This window comes from Dipodomys spectabilis, unplaced genomic scaffold, assembly GCF_019054845.1.
Source record: "Dipodomys spectabilis isolate Male_0828 unplaced genomic scaffold, ASM1905484v1 ptg000026l, whole genome shotgun sequence".
In the NCBI taxonomy this organism is placed as follows: Eukaryota; Metazoa; Chordata; class Mammalia; order Rodentia; family Heteromyidae; genus Dipodomys; species Dipodomys spectabilis.
In genome coordinates this window covers 8158809-8185057 of record NW_024870703.1, presented here as the reverse complement: position 1 = coordinate 8185057, position 26249 = coordinate 8158809, and the positions used below count along the sequence as shown (strand labels likewise).

At 38.9% G+C, this 26249-nt stretch overlaps 1 protein-coding gene across 2 annotated transcripts in view; it reads right to left on the bottom strand.

Annotated features, from left to right (window-relative positions):
- The window catches only part of Thada (THADA armadillo repeat containing), a 309811-nt gene that overhangs the window by 89224 nt on the left and 194338 nt on the right, over window positions 1-26249 (bottom strand). For both annotated transcript variants that reach the window (XM_042675483.1, XM_042675482.1), the window contains one exon: window positions 6172-6287. In XM_042675483.1, the coding sequence (XP_042531417.1) occupies window positions 6172-6287 (116 nt within the window). The remainder of the gene's footprint in view (window positions 1-6171; window positions 6288-26249) is intronic.

Below are 26249 nucleotides of genomic sequence, written 5' to 3'. Positions count from 1 at the left end.
TGAACCAGGATATGATAAGGACACCTGCACATCCATGTTCACTGCTGCACTACTCACAACAGCCAAGATGTAGAAACAACACTGATGCCCCACAATAGATGAGTGGTCCAAAAAATGTGGTATCTATATACAATGGGATTTTACACAGCCATTAGGAAGAATAAAATAATGCCATTTGCAGGGAAATGGATGAAACTAGAACAACTCATGGTAAGTGAGGTAAGCCAAGCTTAGAGCGACAAACAGCACATGTTCTCCTTGATATGCAGAAGTTGGATCTAAAAACGCACTGGGATATGACAAATTACACAGAATTCGAAATACTCACAGTGAGACCAGAAGAGGATAGTCTTAGGAGAGACTCACAAAGGTGCAATACCCAAGCGCCTCTTCATCTGTATGTGCATACAAACTGAAACAAAGGACTTTTAAGAAAATTTGGTTTTTCTTTGCCTTATCTATGGTATATTCATATGTACACCTGTGGGAGGGAGGAAGGAAGGAGGGCACAGAATCAGAGGAAAAAGGTCGAAAAAGTGCAACAGTGGAACGCACTGATCATTGATGAAAATGAGGGAGAACGGAAATGTACGTATTTACTTGTAAATATAACCCACGCTATATGACCTGTATATGATCTCTAAAACAACAATAAAGCAAATTAGGAAAAAAGAACAAGAAAAATACTTTCTTTTTAAAAAAGATACATGGTGGGCTGGGAAGGTGGCTCAGTGGTAGAGTGCTTGCCTTGCATGCCTGAGGCCCTGGGTTCCATTCCTCAGCACCCCATAAGCAAAAAAGAAAAAAGCCGGAAGTGGTGCTGTAGTTCAAGTGGTAGAGCGCTAGCCTTGAGCTGAAGAGCTGAGGGACAGCGCCCAGGCCCAGAGTTCAGGCCCCACGACTGGACCAAAAAAATAAAATAAAATAAAATAAAATAAAGATACATGGCAAAACTGGGAAGAAGAATAAAGAAGCAATTATGAAAATTAAAACTTGAAAGAATGACAGTAGCGGGGCGCCGGTGGCTCACGCCTGTAATCCTAGCTACTCAGGAGGCTGAGGTCTGAGGATCATGATTCAAAGCCAGCCTGGGCAGGAAAGTCCACGGGACTCTTATCCAATAAACCACCAGAAAACTGGAAGTGGCGCTGTGGCTCAAGTGGTAGAGCGCTTGCCTTGAGCTGAAGAGCTGATTACAGTCCCCAGGCCCAGAGTTCAAGCCCCACAACAAAGAAAGGAAAGAAGGAAGGAAGGAAGGAAGGAAGGAAGGAAGGAAGGAAGGAAGGAAGGAAGGAAGGAAGGGAGAAAGAAAGAAGAAAGAAAGAAGGGAGGGAGGGAAAGAAAGAGAAACAGAGAAAGAGAGAAAGAAAAAGAAAGAAAGAAAAAGAGAGAGAGAGAAAGTTCTTTTTTCTTAAATATTTGCAATAAAAAATTTTAATTGTAAAATTTACCCACATAATTCCAGAACACTTTTTCATCTGTTAAAAGTAAATTCCGAAGCTGGGGCATCTGTGGCTCATGCTGCTCAGAAGGATAAGATCTGAGGACCACAGTTAAAAACTAGCCAGGGCAGACAAATTAAGAGACTCTCACAGCAAAAAGCTAGAACTGAAGGGTGGTCCAAGTGGTAGCACTTTTTGAGAAAGTAAAAGAAAAGGCCAAGCAAGAATGCAAGGCCCTGAGTTCAAGCCCCAGACCTGGCACAAAAACAAACCCTAAAACTCTGCTCCTCTTTCAGTCTCCAGCAACTGACATTCTACTGTCTCTATAAATATGACTACTCTTAGGTATATTCTATATTTTCTTTTTGTGACTGGCTTATGTCACTTAGTTCAATGCTCAAGGTTCATGTTCATTCATGGTATAGCATGTATCAGATTTTCCTTCTAGAATGTAGCTACATTCAATGTAGCTCAGTAGCAGAGAACTTACCTACTATGTTCAAAGCTCAATCTCTAGTACTGGAAAAAGACTGATTTTTTAAAGAGAGAATTTTCTTCCATTTTAAGGCTATAAATGTCATCATATGTGTACCCAATATTTTTCTCATTCATCAGTCAACAATGAATACTTGACATGTTTCCATTTTATAGCCACTATTAATAATTTTGCCAAAAACATGGTTTACAAATACCACCTTAAATCTCTGCTTTCAATTTCTTGTTTATGTACCCACAAGTAGAACTGCAGGACTATATAGGAATTCTACTTTCAAGTATTTTAAGGAAGTGCCATACTATTTTTCCATAGCAGCTGTACCATAGTTTTTAATAAGAAGACTAGCAAATGCTTTTGTAATACTACCAAGTGAAAGAGGGAAGCTCAAAATTATACATGCAGTAGAACCTTAACTATGAAAAAAAGAGGAAGTAACTACATTAAACTTTTAACCAAAACTAGCAGATTCCACTGGATCGTGGTAAGAATAGACTTTTATTCCCTTCTTTTCCAGGTTTTGTACTTGACAATTTTCTATGATAACCATACATTACAGTGGCAATCAGGAAAAGAAAAGTTTAAGAAGAAACATGTTTCTTTTTGGGTATCATATTTAGTATGAATAAATAGTATGTTTAGTTGACTCAATTTACTAGAAGGAACACCCAAAATACACTCACATATTCTGTGAGACATTAGATGACTAAATTCATTGCTGAAAAAAATTTTAATTCAATATAATAGTAATTCTAACTCTCAACTAAAGCAAATAAGTCTTTTTGAATATGAGTTGATAGGGCTTTTAAAGCCTTTGCTATTTCAGTTAGGATTGTGATGGAGTTGGAATCTACAGAGTACTGGGTTCACTCCGCTTTCAAGACAACTTCAATCAGCCTAGGCCAGTGGCTCATCCTTATTTTCCCTAGTTTCTGGCCTAGATCAGCTTAATTTTCCTTCAGTAGTTGGTAAACTGCCTCAGCACCATGAGAGAGACAGTGAACTGGATTGAGGAGGGAGGAATAGAGGGAAATGGGGAATGAAGGGACCTGAAGGATTAATGAGCTGATTTCCATAAAGGTTTTGACATCTTGGAATGAAAAGTGGCCTGTAAAGAGCAGAAGCCCAGTCCTGATACTCAGGCTGTTGTTGCCAGTTAGCCATTCATCACCGAAATTCCCCCAACAACTCCATGACTACTGCTCAACCACCTCATATAAATCCTTATTAATCCTGCAAAGTCAAAACACAAATATATGAGAAGTTTTTATACCCTCAATTTCAGAGTCAAAATTTAAAAACTGAATTCATTATCCCATGGCTCCAATGAATTAAAAAAAAATTCTCCTTTTGGAACAAAAGGACAAATAAATAACACATTCACTAAAATTTTTGTACTTATTAGGCTGAATGAACTCAGTCTGATAAACAAATAAATTATAGGAGGAAAAAGGTACTACAATGTAACTCAACTTTTTTTTGTAGTAATATTAATTTTTTAGTTCATAATAAAATGATACAGAAAATCCCTAGTCGATTTTCTGGAAAACATTTGTATGTTTTTCATGTATATATTACTAGTGACATAAAGTAGCATCTTTAGCAGTTAAATCTAGAGAATACTCTTTTTTTTTTTTGCCAATCCTGGGGCTTAAACTCAGGCCCTGGGCTCTGTCCTTGAGCCTCTCTGTACTCAAGGCTAGCACTCTACCACTTGAGCCACAGCACCACTTCCAGCTTTTTCTGAGTATTTATTGGAGATAAAGGTCTCATGGAGTTTCCTGTCCAGGCTGGTTTTGAATGATGATCCTCAGATCTCAGCCTCCTGAGTAACTAGGATTACAGGTGTAAGACACTGGCACCCACCTGCAATATTCTTTACTGTAACATTTTCATGAGAAAGGCAAGGAGAAAGTAAAGAAAGGCTTGCTTTGAGAGGGGGACCATGAAGACCCCAAGTGGGCTCATCTGAGCATGTAGTTAATGGATGTAGATAAATACCCCTCAGAGCAAAAGACCTTCAAGAACAAGGCAATTGTGGAGGAGGAATGAAGCTTCATCTATATTTAATTCTGTAACTTTCTACTGAGGATCTTTAGGGTTGTTATAACAAGAATACAGATAATATAGAAAGACTGATACAAAGCTTTGATACACTGTGCCACCAAGGGGAAAGTTCACACTTGGATAATAGAGAGTTGACTGTAGTACTGAAAACAGCAAAATGACTTTCCTGGACTCTGGGTAAAGAGGAAGAGATCCAGTGAACTGCAGTGACTTATGCCTTTACTTCTTACAGCTTTACCAGGAATGATGATGGAAACCTGATCAGACAACAGCAAGAAGAACCACAGAGAAGGTTTAGGAAGAACTGGAGGAATTCTCCAGCTAAAGAAGAGGCTGATGGCAACTTTGCCAGCTATCTTCAGGTTCTGTGTAATATGAAAGGCCATCGATGTTTGAACTGTCATTCATTTTTCTTCATCACATTCAAGAAGACCCAGAAGGAGTCAGAAGACATATAGGTAACAACTTCCTATGTACCCATGAAGGAGCAGTAAACTAAAGGGAAGAAATTCCTTCCTTAAAAACACTTCAAAAACTATAGTTAGAATTCCTGAGGCAGTCCTGGCTGGAAGCAGGATTTCAAAGGGATGATTTCTTGGAGAGCCCTGACTTCCTGCCCAGCAACAGTCAGCAAGATTTGCCCTATTTACTCGTAGACAGATTAGAGTACAAATGTGAACACAAGTCCCTGTTCTCCCAGAAAATGTGGCTTGGAAAGGGTAAGAGTAAAGAGAGTGAATGGTACCAGTCTCAAGGAGATAGTTCATGGCAAAGCAGCAGTTTCTTTTAAATAAAATAGGAAAAAAACCGGGGATGAAACATGACAGGCTTACCAAAACTTTATTGGCATTTCAGACACTAGAGAATTTCCCCCTCAAAACCCCTGTCCAAAGCTAAAAGTGCTGACCCTCCCACTGCCTCCGCATCCTGCCATGTGTCAGGTTGTTCACCACTGGCTCCCCTTCACCCGAAGGCTTCCTTTAAGGGTTCTCACCATACCCTCTGTGTATTTCCTCAGCCTCTTTTTCTGCCATTTGGGAGACTATATTTTGCATAGTTCTCCAAAATTGCCACACTGTTTCATACTACTATGAAAGTCTAGAATTCTATTATCTCTTGATGGTTGGTTCACTGTTAGCTCACCCTCACCTTCCTTCTGAGTCATTCCTGAATGACATACATTTGTTATTGCACTTTAGCATACTGGGTGAAAATAATCTGCTCATACATCTTTCTCACTACTTAGAAGCCAGTTCTTGAATATCACTGCATCTCTACCTCTCCTAACAAAGGCTAGCACGTAGCTTATTATTCAATTGAAACCTATTTGTAGGCCCATACTTGATTTGCCATATAAAGTGAGGAGCCCAAGAAAAACACATTAAAAAGCAGAGGCCACCACATTAGACAACCAATATATACTCATAATCACATGCAGAATAATGTGGCATGAGATATGATAAGGTGGCACATGGGCCCCTTCTGGACCTTCTCTGTTCCAAATGACAGCATACACAGTGGGCCCTTGCAAGGATACTGTTCTACCAGTACCCAAGACTCCAACACAGAGTCTGGATAGTGTCAGAGCGAACACTCCCTGTGATGATTCATTACATGGAAAATTCTTTCTTCTCCTTCATCTTTTATATTCTACATTCCAGAATAAACAAGGAAAAGAACACAGGTACCCAACCTTCTTTGCCTTCCTTGTTCAAGTTTCCCGTCTACTCACCACAGCCACTTCTAGCCCTCTTTCTATCTATACCTTGTCTTTCAGTGCCTGTTCAAGCTGGATGCCAATCTCTAATCTCCGAGCTGTCATAGCTCCTAAGGATTTGTATCACACAACTCAGTCAATTACCATCTTTCATTGTTATAAGTCTAACCTAGGGCTGGCACATAGCGGGAATTAATAAAAACCAGCTGATTAGTGGGCAGATAAAAAGCCATATTACATGCCCCCTAGTAACTCAGAACTTTTAGAAAAATTGTCAAGAAAATATTTTTCTTTCTTTACCACAACTCCAAGTTCTAAAAGGATAAATATTCCAAAAGTTTAGAAAACTCATGCCAATGACCTAAAACTCTCCACAACTAAAAACAGCAATTCTTGAATACATTGCTAACATCTGATTGATAACTCCTTGCTCATGTAGGGTTTTAACATACCTCTTGGCCAGCCAGAGTTTGGCTTTGGTACAAGCAGTAATGTCAGTCAGCTCCTGCAGAAAGTCTGCATTTGTTCTGTGTCTGGCGTCTGTGTAGGCTTGTAACAAATGAAAAACCTAAACCAAAAAAGAAAAAAAACAACATCCTGATGTGAAAATATATTTTTCTTAAGCACTCAGTTCCTCCATTTTTGGTTTCCTCAAAATATTCCCCTCTCAAAGAAAACAGACACTTGTGCAATGCAGCTGTGGTCTCTACAAGAGAAGCAGAATGGAGGCTCAGAAGGTTGTATTGGTATACAAAATCTGTGGCCCCCGTCCATATCTATGTTCTGAGTCCTTCCCACAATTCTGCAAACTGGAGGTAGCCAATCATTTGCTATAGCAGCTTATTAGTTAGAAGCAGCCTATCTCTGTCTGTCTGTCTGTCTGTCTGTTTATAGTGATTTCAGCAAAAAAAAAAAAAAAAAATGTAAACACCTTTGGGTTAGCAGCCTCCTATGAAAATAAAAACGATCCTTTTAAAGTCAAAGTCTTTAGCCAAGAAAGACAGTCTAAGAGGCTTACACTGCTTTACACATCTGGGTTCATGGAACAGTGCTGGCTAATGGAGGAGGCACATCCATGATTGCCTTTGCAAACAGCCAATGGTGATGTTTGTGACATAGATTTTTTAGCAAGACTTCCCTTAGAGGTCAAAGTAGAATTGTTCTACTTTCTTACTATTACATAGCCTTATTTACCAGACTTCAAAGGATATGGCAGTCTTGTTGTCTCTCTAGTGCCTATATTTAGAAAAACAATCATGGCTCTAGCAATGGAATCCATATGCTTCTGAGAAGAGCACAAGTGTGAAATACAGAATGAATGAGAATGAGATGAATCCCTTTGACTGGTGCTCATGCCAAGGAAAAAGACATGATACACAATTTCTTCGGGCTTGGCTTTCTCATCTAAATCAGGGGTTAGGGATGGATAGAGGAAAACAAGTACAGATAACACACCAAGAACTTTCAAGTTTATTTTAATAATATTTGGGGTATTCCCCATTGTATTCTTCAATGGAGCTTCAGATGATTCTTTCTGAGCAACCAGATTCAACTTTTTCTTTTGTTTCTTGTCTGCCAGTGAGAGGCTGGACTCACAGCAGTGAAATAACTGCAATTTAGATATGGAAGGGCGTGATGAGAAAAGTTAAGAGGAGAAGATAAAATATCATCAAAGCCTAAATGGTGAGCTTGCAGGTTTTCCTAGGTCAGAAATCTGCAATCAACCACAAATCCATGACAACTACCTTCTGTTTAAGGAATTGTAATAAATTTCACTTACTTTGCTGTAAGTAGTTACTTCTTCTTCCTAAACAGAACTGACTATACAGAAGAATGTGTATGGTCCCAATGTGGACACTGGAAATGCTTTCTCTAATAGAGGATCTATTATTCAGAAGCAACAGATCAGATGTTACTCTCTTGCCACACCCCCACAGGGACCAAACCACCCGGCATGCAGCCTAGAGAACTGGGTCTGGCTGGGGCTTCTGTTCTTATGTGGCGACTGCCAGAGGGAAAAATACCTCCCTCAGCCTTAGTCCTCACTGTCCTGAAAAAGTTGGCAAAGTCACTGCGCCTTGGATTTCTTTTCTCCACAGCTGCACAAAACCAACCATCAGGGCTTTTCATGGTGTCACAGGATCATAATTAATCAGCAGAAACCAGCAAAATACAAGATTTTGGAATTTACTTGTAAAGCTGTGAGAAAAATTTTCAAATGCTTCTCATTTAGAAGCAATCACTTCAAAAATAACTCTTTGATGGATGTTTAAACTTAGTCCTATATTTGCTCACCTTGCTTGGCAAAAACAAGACTGTTTTTGAAACGCTTGGTAGCTCTGGTTTATGAAAATCAGACTACAAGCCCATCAATTCTGTTACCCTGGGCACAAACCAGACAACAATTGTAATCCTAGTTATTTACCAGGGACAGAGAGTGATCTGTTTACATGGGACAAATGGAGAGAGAGGTTCACATAGAAGAACCTGGTGGAAATAAACAAGCAGAGAAAACTAGAAATGAGGCACCGGTCAGAGAAGTCAAGGAAAAAGTGAAACAGGGAAGGAGAAGGAAGAGATAACACAGAGAAAGGAGAGAGGAAAAATAGGTTTGTAAGTAAATTTACAAAATAGGTTAAGTGTTTTTGCAATGTTTTTCTTTAGGAATATTAATTAAAGCATTGGAAAACACAACTACTCTCACATGATTCTGAAGACTGCTGGACTTATGAAAATGAGGCCATGCTTTGATGTAAGGTTCAGAACTATGGCTAGGCCCCTGAATCCATGGTCAGGCCCAGGCTTTCCAGGCAGCTCCCAGGAAGGTTCATGTGTCCCACAGCTCTTGAGGCTGGCAGAAGCAAGGTGACTACTTTCTCTAAAGTTCTGATCTAGAAGAACTTCTGGACTAAGAGCTCAGTTGGGCCCAGGCCTGCTCTAATTTGTAAACAGCCTGAACCAAGCAACAGAGAATCCAAAGCTGTCAGACCTGAGGAGGGGAATTAACTGACATGAAAACTCTGAGAAGTTTGGTGTCATTTTGGGTGTCTTGAATGTGTAACAGGATTCAAACGTTCAGTCAACAAATATTTATTAAGCAACTATTCGTACCAGGCACTGTCCTAGGGGCTGCATCAGAAACAAATGGCCTCTACTGTCCTCCAGCTTAAACTCTAGACATGGACAAATGGAAAATCAACATTTCCCTGGCACTACCTGGATGGGATGTATTACCTGTTACTGCTACATTGCCATCACTTTCCTGACCATGCCTGACCTCACCTTTATAAGTCTGGGGCCCAGTAGGAACTCAATAAGCATTTGCCATATGAAACCATTAGTATATCATGCCTCTACCTATATCAACTCTTTCAGGACACCTCCCGTCGGTTCAGTTATCAATATAGAATGAAGACACAGAGGTGAAACCCCTCATCTGCTGTGGAAGGTGTTTAGTAAGAACCACGCCACATGGGAGAGAGTGGGAAGACACAGACTTTACAGTTCTGGGGGAAAAGGATATAAACAAATGAGTAGCTAGCCTTTGAGCGCCTTCCGTTTCCTCTATTTCCTTATGGTAAACAGAGCATATAGTAATCCATCTGATTTATGAGGGTTATGTTCCAAGACCTCCAGTGGGTGCTGATGTCAAACCTATATATAGTAAACCAAACCCCATATACAGTATGTTTTTCCTATATATTCATATCGACGATAAAATACATCTTATAAACTTGTGATACTGAAAGTTTAACAATAGTAACTAATAAAATATACTATAATGTTATACTGTGATAGAAGTTATCTAAAATTTATAAACTTTATGGAATTTTCCACTTATCTGTTTGCTTGTTTGTTGTTTGGGGTTTGAACTCAGAGCTTTGTGCTTGACAGGCAGATTTTCTACCACTGAGCCACGGCTCCAGTTTAATATTTTAGGACTGAGGCTGATTATAGATAAGTGAAATTGTGAAAAGAGAAACCATGGAAGCAGAGTGGGGAAAATCACTGAAGTAATGTTTACTTTTGTAAGTGAAGAGAGATTGCAAAGAATACATATTCACACTAGGAACTAGATAAAAATGTGAGTGTGTTGTCTGTTCCCTCCCTCCTAGCCCATTCCAAATATAGGCAGAGAAGGTTCTACAGAAAGATTGGTATTAATAGTTGGCCTTGAAAAGAATCTTGTTGGAATGAAGGGAAGAGAAAGCATATAAGGAAAACTTTAAAGGGCATTAAAATATAGTAATCCTGGATCATGGTTCAAAGCCATCCCAGGCAAGAGAAGTCCACAAGACTCTTACCTCTAGCCACCAAAAAGCCAGAAGTGGTAGCTTTGGCTCGTGAAGTAGAGAACTAGCCTTGAGAAAAAAGGAATAGGGACAGGGCCCAGGTAAAGCTCCAGGACTGGCATTTAAAAAACAAAAAACAAAAAATGGATCTTAGTTTATTTAAACTAAGGTGGAGTTTAGTTAATAATGATGTATTGATACTGATTTCTTAGTTACAATAAATGTATCATATGAATGAGACATTAATAAAGACAAAATTGGTAAAAAGGCAAAGGAACTCTCTGTATTATCAACTCAATTTTTCTGTATAATAAAAAATATTCTTCAAAAATAGTCTATAACAACAACAACAAAAAATGCTGGGTGCCAGTGGCTCACGCCTGTAATCTAGCTACTCAGGAGGCGGAGATCTGAGGATCACGGTTCAAAGCCAGCCCACAGGAAAGCCCATGAGACTCTTATTTCCAATAACCACCAGAAAACCAGAAGTGGCGCTGTGGCTCAAGTGGTAGAGCGCTAGTTTTGAGCTGAAGAGGTGAGGGACAGTGCTCAGGCCCAGTTCAAGTCCCATGCTTGAAACAAAAATGTTAGTAGTGTTCAGGGGATAGCAAATAGTCCTCTATGACAAGAAGCACTGCCAGGGTACGCTCAGGGTGGTGGGAGTCAGTCTGAGAATAATTTTAAAGGATCAATAAGTCTATGAGTTAAGAGGGGCTGCTGAGGCTTTATTTGGCCCATGTAGTACTCTTTTTTTCTTTCCTTTTTTTTTTTTTTCCTTCAAATTTCTGTCAGTTTTGGGGCTTGAATTCACAGCTGGGGTGCTGTCTCTGAGCTTTTTCACTCAAGGCTAGCACTCTACCACTTTGAGCCACAGAACCATTTCTGGTTTTCTGGTGGTTAATTGGATATGAATATCAAGGACTTTCCTGCCCAGTCTGGCTTTGAACCATAATCCTCAGATCTCAGCCTGCTGAGTAGCTAGGATTACAAGTGTGAGCCACCAGTGTCTGCTCTTCTTTTTTTTGTTAGTGTGGCTTAAAATCATGGCCTCTTATTCTCACATGGCTATTTTGCTCATGACTGGCGCTCTATCACTTGAGCCACACCTCCACTTCTGGCACCTTAAGGACTAGTTGGAATTAAGAGTTTCATGATTTTGTGTGCCTGGGATGGCTGTGAACTGTGATTTTCAGGTCTCAAACTCTTGAGTAGCTAGGATTATAGGCATGAACCACTCACATGTGGCTTCCATGTAGTTCTTTTATTAGCACCAACATCTGTGAATTAAGCACATCAAAATCACCCCATCCCCAACTTCTTTGGAAAAGTCAGAAGATCCAGCTGTCGTAGGTCCACCTATCTGCTGAGCAGTAGTCCCCTGGACACAGCTTAGCAGCAAGAGCTAGCTCTGAGATAAGAGCTAGCCCACCTCAACCCCACTGCTGCCTAAGGCCAAATACCAATGCCACTTGCCACTGCTCTTCTTTTAACTTTTGCAAGTTCAAGAGGAAAATGAAATATTTACAAAGCCCAAATCTTTTATCAGAAGTTTGAAAGTAGAGGGTGGACAAAAAGAACCATAGGTTTATACCATCCATCTGGGTTTGCTCATCTGTCTGGCCAAGACAGGATCTACCTATGTGACTCCCCTTTCCCACTCTATCTAAACTTTAGGAGGAGTGGAATGAAGAAGGAAGGGTCCTTTTGAGAAGCTCCCTGGGGGGTACAAGGACAGGGTGTGGAACTGCTGTCGACTTAGAGCTGAGCAACAGTAAGCAGAGTCAATTCGGGCAGATGGTGACTAAGTGACATCTTTCAAGAGCAGGATTATATAAGAGACTCCAAAGTAGCTCTGAGAATGAAGGAGGCTATTTAATGAGCTTGTGATTAACATCTCATTTAATGAGATACAGGTTGAGAACATCTAGGTGATGTTTATTCTGACTAGGGTAATTTGTGGGGGAAAACAGGAATTCTTGAGATTAAAGGGCACTCAATAATCACACTGGAATAGTCAGTTAATGGTGGACTCAAATGTTACCAGCAAAGGAAAACAGAAGAAAACTTTGTTGTCTTAAGATAGTTATATACTAGTCAGAACAGACTGAAAACACACAGGAGTCAACCAAAGACACCTAATAGCATCCCCAGTGACTCTGACAGTCATGGGGCGGGCGCTCTGTCCTGGGGAGGTTCCGGTCACTGCTGAGGAGCAGAGACTGCCCTGTAGGAAAGACCAGGGAGTAGGCTAGATTTCTTGCCCTTAAGGCACAAGCCTTAATGAAACTCCACTTGGAAAACCTGGAAGTAGTTATCCTTTGACCCTCTACTCTAAACACAGAGAGATTTGGGGGGGTGTTATTTAATGGGGTTCAGGCATCTGTGCAAAGGATGGGGTCCATCTGGGCAGCTCAGAATCTTAAAAGTAATCTATAGAGCAAATGTAATGCTCTTTGAATAAATACCATAGGATCTAAAAAGACTTTCCTGAAAAAACTTGCAGTACACCAGTAAAATGTCTGGTTTACCCTGCTGGACTAAAATAGGGACTTGTGTTAGACAAGATGAAGATGATATATGGCTGTTTGGGAATGCAACGCTGAGATGGGTTTTCCTCTTCACCAAGCATGGCTTCCAGGCAAGTTTCCCTGCATAAAACCAACAGCAGCTGAGCTCCAGCAGTCAGCAAGATCCAGCAATAACAGGACAGGGTTGAGCAGCCCTGAAAAGGGCCAACTCCAGTAAGAACAGGGATGCTCACTTCTGAGACAAATATTATAACCATGAACAATCCCAAACTCGGAAGAGCAACAGATTCTATTCAGGCTTGTGACTGGATTTTCTTAAAAACAAATTTGATCATTTTCCTTTTGCAACATGAAGACCATGAGGTGAACATTTCTGACTCTATCACATCCAGCCAAGTATAAAATTTCTGTGTCTGCCATTCTGCCTTGTCTTCACCCTACATTGCTCCAACCTCCCAGCTAGGTCAGTGCCACATTTTTCCAAGCTCAGTGTTTACAAAGGATTTTATTTCGGCTGGTAAAACATCTGTATTTTTTCAAGGACTTAAATAAATGATCTGTGCCGGGAATGTACAGTATAGTGTGATGTCAGGCTCCTTTTTTTTCTCGATTCACTGAGCAGAACAGGCAAACATTGTTTCAGCCTGTAGCTGGGAATGTGAATATTTATCCTGTCGACTTAATTCATACAAACAGAACGAAAGGCAGGCAGGCAGGCAGGCAGAAGTATTTTATTGCTTTGCTGAAAAGCTGGGGTGGAGGGGGGGAGGAGGAAGGGGAATGGCTGAAGGAGGAATCTAAACTTTCTAATTCACAGAAACATGCCTCATCACATAACTGCTGGGAAGCAAATACAGCAAAAAATAATTTAACAGGTGTGTGTGTGTGTGTGTGTGTGTGTGTGTGTGTGTGTGTGTGTGTGTGTGTGTGTGTGTGTGTGTGTGTGTGTGTGTGTAACTGCTGGGAAGCAAATACAGCAAAAAATAATTTAACAGGGTGTGTGTGTGTGTGTGTGTGTGTGTGTGTGTGTGTGTGTGTGTGTGTGTGTGTGTGTGTGTGTGTGTGTGTGTGTGTGTGTGTAACAGGAAAGAAAACCAAGAGAGAAAAGGTCTTTATATCATATCATTTCTAGTCACAATTAGGATTGGGATCTGGTGGGGTGTTTTTTGTTTTGGCTTACTGATTGGAACCCCAAGCAGAACACAGCTCTTGGAAGCACCCCTCCTGCTGCTGACTGTCAAAGGCAGAGTTAGCTTTTGGGCACATAATACCTATGCCATCTGTACAGCCCTACTATAACTGTCTTTGGAGGTCAGTGTGAGCTTGAGGCCAGACTTTAAGACACCTGAGCTTTCCAGCCTGGTCATTCTCTAGAAGGACTTAGTTGGGCATGGACCACCTAGCATGGACCCTATGCTAGAGGAAAGAACAGAAAGCATTTCTAGTGGCTGTTCCCCCAAATCTCCTTTTATCAGGTGAAAATGTATCCTCAGCAAGATCTCCAAAGGTAGTTCTACTGTGTTGTGTGTGACTATGGCCAGGAAGTGTCACTAATTACAGGTATAATTACTTTCTACTTGACTCTAGTTTGGAACTAGGCCATGAATATCTTTAAGGATTAAATCTGTATAAAAACACTAAGTCTGTGGATGCTTGGAATTCACTTTGTGTCTTGGAATTAACTTGGAATTCATCCCTCCTTTCTAGAACACTCTTACTGTTCAGGAACCAAAAGTCCTTGCATCTAGATAATAAAAGCAACTCAAGTGTCAGGTCTCTCTCTTCAATGTATATTTGGCACATGACCATTAAAAGTTTTCCTAAAGCCAAGTTCTGAGGATATTAGCCCCAAGTTCAAAATCTATCAGGGATTTCAACCTCTTCAAGAATCTGATAAGTGTGGGAAGTTCAACTTTAACCTATTAGAGTTTTACTCCCTACGTCCTCCAATTCACAAGCCAATTCTGTGGCCACAGGGTGATGTTACATTCCTAACAAGTTAACAAATGCTTTTCTGTCCTAGGTATTCCTCTCATTTCTCCCTCTACTCTCTCTAACTCAGCCTAGGAGAAGTACATTATATTGTACATTATAATACATTATATTGTAAGACTAACTCAAACACTACTTTTTCCTTCCTTAGCTTGAATCTACTGTTGCTCATCTCACTCTAAGACCTTTCCTGTCCAGTGTCACAATAGTTCATTTACCTGGCTACTTTAAACTGTTTCATGGTCATCAATCTATGATCTCCTTTCCTAGAGTAGCTATCTCTGAAATTAAAGACTATGTCTTGTTATTCTCTGCAGCTCCTTAGAGTCCCAAGGACATGAAGTTTTGTCTGGAGGAGAAGAGGATTCAATAAATGGTAGGAATGAGTTCTACCACACTCCCTTACCAGAATTAATAGGAGCTAGGCTACTAAAAGCCAACTTTCTAAACACTTTCCCCCTAAAGGGCGTCAAGGACAAATAGGCAGTTAACAAGAAGGTGAGTATTCATTTGTCTTGGATTATCCCAGGCTTGATGCTCTGAGATTCACAATACAATAAATGGTTCACAGACAATATCAATGACTCCTCTCCTCCCTCCAAGTAAGAGTAAGGTTTAAAGAGTGATATCAAAAGTAGTACATCCTAGGGCCAAATGTAGTGGATGGATTATAGCACTCCAGAAAACAAAGCTAGGAGGAAGTTGATTGAAAGCTAGTGCCTCCTCCATCCCCAGAAAAGAACATGTGACCCTACCTAAAAAACAAACTACAACAAACTAAATTATGAAATGGTAACCCCTAGGCATGACACCTTAGCAGTAACAAAAGAATTATATTACCAATAAAACAACAAAAACAGTCAATCTTATTTTTTTACTCCCTCCAACAATAACAAAAATCTGAAAGGTAGCCGAGAATGGTGAAACGTATTTGTAATCTTAGCATTTTGGAACCTAAAACACAAATTTCTCCATGCCAAAACAAAAGTAGTCAATCTTAATACAATATATAAAGGAAAGCTTACATGTAAAGAATTTTAACTAAAGAGCTTCTAACTCCCAATTCTGAGAAGCTATGTATAAAAAAAAGTCATATGGTACCTGGGAAAGTGGCTCAAGTAGTAGAGCTCTTGCTCAGCAAGCTCAAGGCCAACAGTTTTAACCTCAGTAATGTAAACTAAAAAGAAAAAAATACGTAAGTACTTTATTTATTCTTTTCGTATTCCTGAGGAGAACTTTTACCTTTTCTATATGACCTTTAATTATTAGACTTTCCTTAAAGAAAGTAGAGAGATCAGTAAGGAACTCTTTGAGGTAGTAGCAAAACTTATTAATGAAAAATAACACAGATAATTTGGTCAGTCAAGATGGAGTGAATTTTAAAGCAATGCAGAAGTCAGGAAGTTGGTAGTGGCATAAATGAAACAAAATTGGTCAGGAATTTATCACTGAAAGCTGGGTGATGTGTGTAAGAGATTCATTCCATTCTTGTGCATATTTAAATTTTCTGATACAAAGTTTAAAATATTTAGAGAGGGAAAAGGGAAAGAAAATAGTAAAATGCAAAGGATACAAAAATTAAACGAATAAAGGGAGAGGTTATGATTTAGTTCATAAAATAAGATAGGTACAATTGAAGTTCAAGGTAAAAAACAATAAGTGCTGGAAGAAAGATCGCATTTGTATTGTAAGGGACATTTATCAACTAAAAGGGAATAGAAGGTCCAGAAATAAAGTTGCTGGAAATTTTGCATATGAAAATTGAGTACAAGATAAAAATGACATTTAGAAAAAATAATAAAAGTAAATAAAATAAATAAATAAAATAGCAAACAAAAGACTGATTTACTCAATGAACAGTATCAAAGAAGCTCGTCATACAGGAAATAATATGGTTGAATCCAGATCTAACATCTTCCCCTGAGATAAATTCCAGGTAAAAAACAGAATTTAATATAAAAAAGAAACTGTAAAAAGGCTAGAAGAAAATGGGAAACTGTTTTATAATACTTAGGTAAAATGAGTTTTTTTTTTTAAAATAAAGAAGAAGAAAAAAATGACATGTAAATATATCAATATAAAAACTGAAAACTTTAGCAAAACCTATTAAAAAATAAAAGCAAAACCAGCATAAAATGTTTTTTAATTCCTCTCTCAATAACAAAAATGAAAGTGGCTGAATTACACATGGCAGGGATTCCCAAACTTTCTCAATTCATGGCATTTTAGTACCTCAATAATGTTTCTATAGTGCCCCAAGGATAAAGGAATACCTCCAATTCATTAATACCTCTAATTCATATACATTCATGCCCAAACAACTCAGTGGTTGTTGAAAAGGAAACAACACATGTCAGTTGAAAGTACTTGTATATATTACTTCATTCTTGAATAACCACCATTCTTACTAATGGAATGTATGAAATATGTGAATGCTTTACAACTTCCCAAGCCTTAGAATCTCTGTATTCAGCACTCTTGTTTCTGTTTGACATTTTTTCATGGCACTTGATTTTAAACACAGCAATTGCTTTGCTCAGTTTTACACAGATTTAATAACATCAAAAGGAATGCAGTAGGGGCTAATGTTGACAACTGTTAGTTACTTTAGTTACTTTGGACTAGTAGTTCACATAATATCTGACAGATGGCAAGTGTCACTGTGTTTCTCCCAAATTCAAAAGTCCTATGCCTTGGCAAATACTTTGGGAACTGCAAATATTTAGCAAAGAATATAAACAAACAACTCATAAATGAAATACAGATAGTACATAAACATGAGAAAATGTTTAATTCCATTATTATTTAAAGAAGTGCACTAAAACAATGTGGTTTGAAACCCAAGAATTTGGCACAGAATATTTTGAAAGGTAAGACTCAGTTAATAACTTGTTAAGAAAATAAACATTCTGCTCTATCACTGGTGGGAACTGTCACAACCTTTCTAGAGGAGAACCAGCAGAACCATGAGTTGCACATACAGTGTATTATTCTACACAATGGTGCCCCAATGGAGCCTGGCAAAGCAACTCCATGGCTAGTCTGGTAATTACTATCTAAATGGAAACTAGGATTGAGGCATTGGTATAAATAGTAGAACTCATGTCTAGTTTGCATGAAGCCCTGAGTTCAGTGTTCAATGTCGCAATGATCTACCCCATTTCCCCCACAATAAAAAAAAAAAAGAAAATGGATAAGTTATTAACTTTAATCTTGCAATGCTACTTCTAGAAGTTTATTTTGCAGACATACTTCCAGATTTAGGCAAGGATATAGATGCTCAAAGATGGCTTTTATCAGCACTGGCCAGAATGAAAAAGTTTAGAAATGGGCAACACAGAACCAGCTGAAAAAGTATGGAATATTCCTATAAGCACTCATCCTGCCATATTAGGCAAATTGTAAAAGAAACCAGGCACCAGTGGCACACACTTGTAATTCTAGCTACTCAAAAGATCTGAGGATTGTGGTTCAAAGCCAGCCAGGGCTTTTCTGAACTCTTATTTCCAATTAACCAGAAAAAAGCCTGAAGCAGAGGTCTGTGGTTCAAATGGTAGAGTGCCAGTCTTGGACAAAAAAGCCAAGTGAGAATATGAGGACCTGAGTCCAAGTCCTAGTATTGGTATTTAAAAACTGCTGAAGATTTATATATTTATATATTAAATATCTATATTTTTAATTGGAAATATAGCTAATTCATACTGTTGAGTAGAAAAGGAAGCTGAAAAGATATTACTATCCCATTTTTATTGGTGCTATGTTCTTAACAGTGTGTGTGTGTGTGGAGCTTTACAGTCCATGATACATATTTCTGTAACTTAGCTTTGCAGTAAAAATGTTCTTTTTTTCTTCTAGATATAGTTACAGACTTATTTTATTTGCAAAAATAGTAGTCAATGTACCTTTGACTCAGCTTCCCCAATAGTGACAACTTACATAACTATAGAACTGTACCAAAACTAGAAATTGCCAGGTGAGTGGCTCATATCTGTAATCCTAGCTACTTAGGAGGCTGAGATCTAAGGATTGCTGTTCAAAGCCAGCCCAGAAGGGAAGTCCATGAAACTCTTATCTCCAATTAACTACCCCCCCCCCAAAAAAAAGCCAGAAGTGAACCTGTGGCTCATGTAGCAGAGCACTAGCCTTGAGCATAAAGGCTCAAGAAAAACACTCAGGTTATGAGTTCATAGAAACATCACTGTTAGGTAGACTATATATATATACTTTATTTGCTTTTTACATAACATCATGTGTGGGTAGAGGATTCTGTTGCATATATGGATATTATAATCACTGCCATATCAAGTTATACCATGGTCTTATCATTACAAAGGAAGAGAACATTAATTTTGAAGTCAGAAACAAAGCCAAAACATTTTCCATTTTGTATATTCTCTAATTTCACACTAAAAAAATGAAAGGTCACATACTAATTATTAAAACAGGTGGCTTTGTTGTATTTTTACCTAAAGATAGAAATCAAGGAAAGTATCAGTATGGGGAAGATCTTACGACATTCTCAAAGCTCCTCTATGGTTTCCTTGCTTTTCTTTCTTTTTTTTTGAAACAACTTAACTCAGGCTTTCCTGGAGCTCATGATCCTCTGCCTCAGCTTCCCGAGTAACGTGCTTACAGGTGCATGTTTCCACGCCCAACTTCTGGTCTCTGATTTTCCAGTTCCATGCCTAATGAAGCTAGAACAGCAGGTCAGAGAAGCCCACTGAGAGGAGAGACAGTACTAGCATTCTCAGAGAGCTGCAATGGTATTTCCAATGTTGTCTCTTCAGCAATCAAGGCCAAAGGAAATTGGCTATTATATTCATTTATACTTCCCAAGTTGCCTTGTGAAAAACAGTCTGAAACTCAGAAAAGTTTGGGGTTCAGCAACTTGTCTTCAGGCTGGTAATGTATGTTATCTGAGCTACTTAGTAAAAGGGTAATGGCCTTAAGAACTTTTCTACAGCCTAGCAAACCTGATCCTGGGTCATAGACAGCCTCAGGAGGCTGCTGGCTGCCCATGTACTATGGTAACAGAGACTCCTCTTTTTGAAAAATGAAGATGGAGTTTTGTTTTTATTCTTTTAGTTGCAGCTTATTTTAAAGGTCATCAAAGTAAACAAAAGGAAAAGACTGAATCTTTAAAAGTCAAAAAGTGACAACTGTTTATAAAGTGACTGTTTATATTTTCACATGGAGGAAGGAAGCCCCTAGGACTGGGGGTTTGGGTGGTTCCCCTTCTCCTTTAGTTGTTTGTTCATTTGCCACTCACCACCTCCAGCAGCGAGGACTGGGAACATCTGGTGCATTCATTTTATGCAGAATTATGAAGGTCTACTGGACAACTGGGTCTTGTGAAATAAACCAGGCAGTGTTTCAAGAGAAGGTTTGTGTTGTCTCTGACAACCCCACAATGCTAGGTATAGTATCCATTCATACAGAAAGGTGGCAAAAAGGTCTTTCCAGATCCTAAACCCAGCTTCCTAACAGGGCACTGTTCGGAGAACAGTGAATTTTCTGAAGCAAAGGACCAGTGAGCCTCCTCTGATCCCTGAGAGTGATCAAAAATCCCTGAGTCAGGAATTTTCTTGGCTGAATTGACAATGAACTCAGGATGATCGTGTGTGAGCTTTGAACTGGATCTGATTTCTGTTACTAGGCATATTCTATGATAATAAGATCTAGATGGTATTAAAATAGCCACCGAAGGTACCTACATGAATGCTGCACAAATTAATCAAAGTGCCATTCTCAGTCTATTACATAAACTTTATACCTTATCTACTCATCCATTAAGGCTTGGCCCACCAACTCCCCCTGTGAAGTTCTGACAATGCCCAGTAATAGCAATCTCTCCATTCCCTGGTTCCATAGCATTTACTAACTCAACTATTCATCTGGTACCTAGGAAATGTTGCCTTGACTGCTATTTATCTTTTAAAGTAAACCATGTTGTTTCATCTCCTACAGAGCCTTGCTAGAGTGCAAATGTTTGATGATTTGATTTTAAGTTTAAGGCAATTACTAGGTGTGCTGCGATAAACAGTACTTGCAAAGCAACAGTTAACAATGAAAGTAAACAGCAAGACTGCTTACAAATGAATGAGTGGAGGAGGTAAGATGACCAATGAATGCCAAGTCCTCAAGACCTGGATATGCTTGAATGCTGAGCCATTAGCCTGTTACTCCTGGCCTCCTGACAGGTCACATTATTAACATGAATTCATTAACCCTGGAACTCATCCTGAAAGAAATGCCTGATCTTTCCTCTAATCTCTGAAGCCATTCTTCCAGGAGCCAAGTTATTTGCTGAATGAACAGCTAAAAGAAACAATGACACTAAGCAACTGCCCACATAGCAAGCCATAGTCCATGTTGGTCCTTCCCCTTTCACTATATTGTTGGGAAGGCCAAGAGGGCCAAATTCGAAGTTGTTCTAGATTTTTCCCTACAATGAATATCTTAGCCAATTATTGAGACTGGTTTTGGTGGGATGAGAGGACATGCCTTTTGGTTTCTGCCACTTATACTGTGAAACTTCAGGCTTTCATCAGCTGCTCTAAACCAAGAGTTAGCAATATCTAGGACATCGCTAGCTGGCAACTGAAAAGGGGATGCTATCAGCACCTAGTGTCCAGAGGCCAGGGATGCTGCCCAATGTTCTACAAGGCATGTACAAACTTTCACAATAAGGAAGTATCCAGCTCCAAATGGAAAGAAGCTGTCTGATCACAGGCTTGGTGGTCTGGACTAAGCTGATAACCTTAGAAAATTAAAAGCTCTCCAGACCTTATTTTCCTCATCTATCAAATGGAGCTCATAAGACAACTCATTGCAGGAGTGTACTTGCTATGAAGCCTAAAGAATAAAGGATGAGAAAAGTCCTCTTTCTTATTAATAGACAGTACCTCACCATGTGTGGTTCTAATTTTGCTGTGCAACTGATATCATCTCTCAGTGTTGGTGTAGAGAGAAGACTCACATTTTTCCCTACCAGCAACCTTTGGTTTTGCATTACTAGAAAAAAAGCTTTCTGACTCCTCTGTGCTATCACATCAATTCCTGTCTCCCTAGGAGTTTTCAGTTGGCTACTGCACTTGGCCTTTACAGTAGTGTTCCTTAGTACTTTCCTTAACGGTCCCTGATGATTTCCCCAGAAACTGTGCTTTTTGACAAATCGATCTTGCTATAGCTCCTAACAGTGGCAAGTGTATGGCAAGGATAAATAATGATTATCCCTCAGGTACTCTAATAAGTATAGTCCCTGTTATTGAGTTTGCTCTTTCTGTCATAAGCTAAATGTCCTGATTCACATCTAGGAGCAAGTTGTACCAATTGATATCTCAGAAGAATAATTTGGTGAACTGTGAGGAGCTCTATTAGTTATGACCCTAAAGAGGTTTACCCTTGATATGCTTTCCAAATGAGCATGTGCCATAAATCCACATACTCATAGAGACAGCCTTGAGCCCTCTGTACTGTCTCTTTAAAATAGAGTAAGTCTATTCTTATTTTCCTATAATTTCCCAAATGACCCAAGTCAGATAACATTTGAACAAATACTTTGGCTTCCACTTAAGTCATTTGTGGCCGAATCTGGTCCATTTCTTTTTATTTTATTCAAAGGAAGCAAAGTGTCTTCCCTTAGTCTCACAAGATAGGCACCTAGATATTTCTAAAGTGAAGGCTTATGATATTACATTTCAGTCTTATTTTTAAGGTGTAGAAATATGCATACATATATCCTGTCTTCATAACAGGAAGAATCTGAGTTATCACAAAAAAGGCATAGAAACACTTGAAGGGACAGAAGAGACAGATTTCTAATCTGATCCAAAAGGATGCTTTAAACTCTAGTGATCAGTGAGCACATTTATCATTAGAGAAGTGAATGGAAAGACCAAGCTTGGCTGAGCACTATGAGTCAGTGAGATCCTACCAATGGAGAATATGGAAATTATACTCAGTCTCTGAAGTTAGCAGTGCGCGTCAGCAGGATTCATTTTCCTGAGCTTTTCATGTAATGTGGCAGATTCGAAGGCCCCTTGACTCCACTGTATTAGTCTAAAACAGTTTTTCAACTACCAGCACTACTGGCACTTAAAGTCAGATAATTCTTTGTTATGGGGGCTGTCTTGTGTTTTATAGAATGTTTTACAGTCCTGGTTTCTATATAGTATGTCCTCATCTACATCACCAGCTGTGACAACCATCTCTAGAGACTGCCAATGTTGTCTGTAAGGAAAATAACTCTCAATTGAGAACTGCACTAAGCATTCCAATCTATATACTAATACTATGTATGTCTACTTTGGGAAGAGATAGCTAGTATATATCATATCCTCAGGAAGCTCCTGAAACATTTACTCATTTTATAAATATCTGTTCATATTGCTTCAGTGCCTTCCAAGTACAATGAATAGCAAGCATTAAGGCCATAGGGAAGGAAAGGGTTATTGAAGAATGGTCCATGGGGTTAAACTGAATAAAAGGAGGAAAGGCTGAAGAGCCTTACTCACACAGGCTGGTCAGGTCCTTTTGTGGCTTCTTCCCCCCCCCCCCCCCCCCCCCTTGGTCATGGTGCTTGAACTCAGGGCCTAGGTGCTGTTTCTGAGCTCTTATGCCCAAGGTTAATGCTTAACACTTTGAGCCACAGTCCCACTTCTGGTTTTCTGGTGGTTAACCAGAGGTAAGAGTCTTCCGGACTTTCCTGTCCAAACTGGCTTTGAACCAAGATCCTCAGATCTCAGACTCCCGAGTAGCTAGGATTACAGGTATGAGCTACCAGAATCTGGCTCCTATTGGGGCTTCTAAAAATTATTGTAAGAAAGATTAAGTGGAATGATAAATGACTAATAGTTGTAAACAGGGAATTAAGTTGATCTCATCTGTTTTAAAAATGTCCTTCTGCCCTGTATGGAAAAAAAGATTAAGTTGCTAGAGAATTAGGAGAGGTCCTTATGATGCAAATGCAGCAATCTAAGCAGAAGATAATGATGACATAGACTAGACATGCAGTCAGTAAAGACTAAGTAGGAAAATAGATGATACCAGTAGATTAGATGCCAAGCTAAAGGAAGGACAGAAATAAAAATGTGACTGCAGGTTGGCTCTGGAGAAACTGGGAGAGCAGTAATATGTGATTGCATATGTGATTGGGTGAGCAATAGTGTTATTACTGATAATGGGAAGATCAGTGAAGGGCCAGGTTTGCGGCTAGGTCAGGGTGCAATTAATAGATTAGTTTACATTTGCTCTGATGGAAATACATTGTTTACTGACCTGATGGGATACAAGGTACATAAGGACTATGTCTATGAGTTTATGACTCATTTAAGGAACTGTCATCCTGTATGGAAGCACAATCTAAAGCCATGACTAAACTGAACACAGTATGCAGTAATGAATTGCTACTGAATCATATTCAGCACAGCCAGAGAGGCCAAAGAGAAGGTAAATTCCTAACTCCATTTCCCTGTTCATCACAAGCATGTTTACCTGTTAATGGTTTCCTTCCTTCCTCTCTCCCTCCTCCCTGATCCCTTTCTTTTTGTGCTGGTCATAAGGCTTGAACTCAGGGCCAAGGTGCTGTCACTGAGCTCCCCCCAAGACTAGCACTCTATAACTTGAGCCACAGCTCCACATTGGCCTTTTCATGGTTAACTGGAGATGAGTCTCACAAACTTTCCTGCCTGGACTGGTTTTGAACTGCATTCCTCAGATCTCGGCCTCTTGAATAGCTAGGATAATGCATGTAAGCCACCAGCACCTGGACCCTCCCTCCCCCTTTCTGTTTTATAATGACACATCTATTGATTTATGATCAAATTTACTGAGTTTGAGGGTAAAGAAACATTTTGTATTTCATTGAAGGAATTAAAGCATTTAGTAAAGAATATATGAATTTAATTGAGCATAAGGATATTTTAGTTGTCACTGAAAAGTTGGTTAGGTTCTTATGGCAATTGATTAACAGTCTAATGGTTAAAGCTGTTGATTTTTTTCAATCTTTTATTCCATATCAGTTGTGCTTTTTTGTTTTTTATTGATAAATTTCAGTGAATTTTTTCTTGCCATTTAACAAAGCAATTTATGAATACAATATATTTTGATCAATGTCACTCCTTTCACCATTGTCATCCATTCTTCTCCTATCCATACCCATATACTGGATGAATTCTATGCAATTCCATCCAATAGAAAATGAATTTATTTTCACTTAAGCAACAAAATACCAACAAATGAAAGTTACTATGTAGTAAGCTGTATGTAGATATCTATGGATTAAGTAACAGTGCTAAGGAAGGTGAGTGGAGAAGGAATGACTCCTTGCCTGGGCATTGTGTGATTTTAATAGGGAAAGGTCACAAATAAAGACACCATAGTGCATCTAGAATTACATCCATGTAATCACATAAATGGTGATTGTCCTCTATGACCACTTGGGTCTTCAATCTCCAGATATTTTCCTGGATCTTCAAACAATTTCAGTACAGATGATTTAACTGTTTCAGAAGGACTGAGGTATGGAGGAGGAGTAGAAGAGATGGTAACCACAACACCTTGCAAGAGAACAAACAGGAAAGCAAAAGTTTCAGGATGTAAAACTGAAGGAAACTGAGGAAACTGAAACCCAGGAAACAAACCATCATAGTTCTGAGTAAAGTTATCATCCAAATAAAACAAGAAATTAATATTTGCTACATTTCTATGCAAATCATTATGGTGTTGGCTCCTAAAAAAACTAAAAGTAGAACTACTGCTGGATCTAGTAATAGCATTTCCAAAAGTGGAGCCAGAGATTATCTGTACAACCATGCACGTAGCAATATTAATAATAGCAACAAGTAGAAGCAATCCAAAATATCCAATGACAGATGACTAGATATTATGCAGCCTTAAAAAGAAGGGAATTCTGACATATGCTACAAAATAGAAGAGCATTATGCAAGAGGAAGAAAGCTATGCACAAAAACACAAGCTGTATGATTTCATTCATATGTATTCAAGAGTAGTTAAACTCATGACACAGTGGGTATAATTCTGCAAGATGAAAACATTTTGGAGACTGGCTGTACAACAATATACTTAACACTACAGAACTATGCATTTAAAATGATTTAAAATGGTAAACTTTATTCTATATACTTTATCATAATTAAAAATTTTAAATAAAAAAAATCCTCCCTACATTTAACTCAGCAATATTTAATATTGTAATATGGGATTCAGTATTCTTTCTGGGACATGTTTTGAATTTTCTGATTATAGACTTCTTTATTAAAAAGCCTGGGAGTGAACTACACATTTACTTTAAATGTCCAACTGGGATTGTGAGCCTGAGTTAATTAAATCATCTTAGAATTCCATTCTAGCTTGTTTTAATCCTTTACCAAAAAGAAAAGAAGATGAAGAGACATCTATCACCAGGTGCTGACTAAAAAGAGCAAAGTTTACCACAGGAGGCAAAGCATGAAGTTGTAATATTGGGGAGAACGATTCTCAAGTGATACTGAGATACTAGATGCTAGATTCCCTACATGGGTGGTAAAGACCTGCTCTATTGTTTTTCTAAAATGAACTGCCTTTACAGTCACTCTACTACATTAAAAACATTATCCTTTTCCTGTGATTTTGGTCTATGGTAATAAGAACCATAGACCAAAATCACAGGAAAAGGATAATTCAAACACAACAAAACCAAAAAACCCAAAACAATGT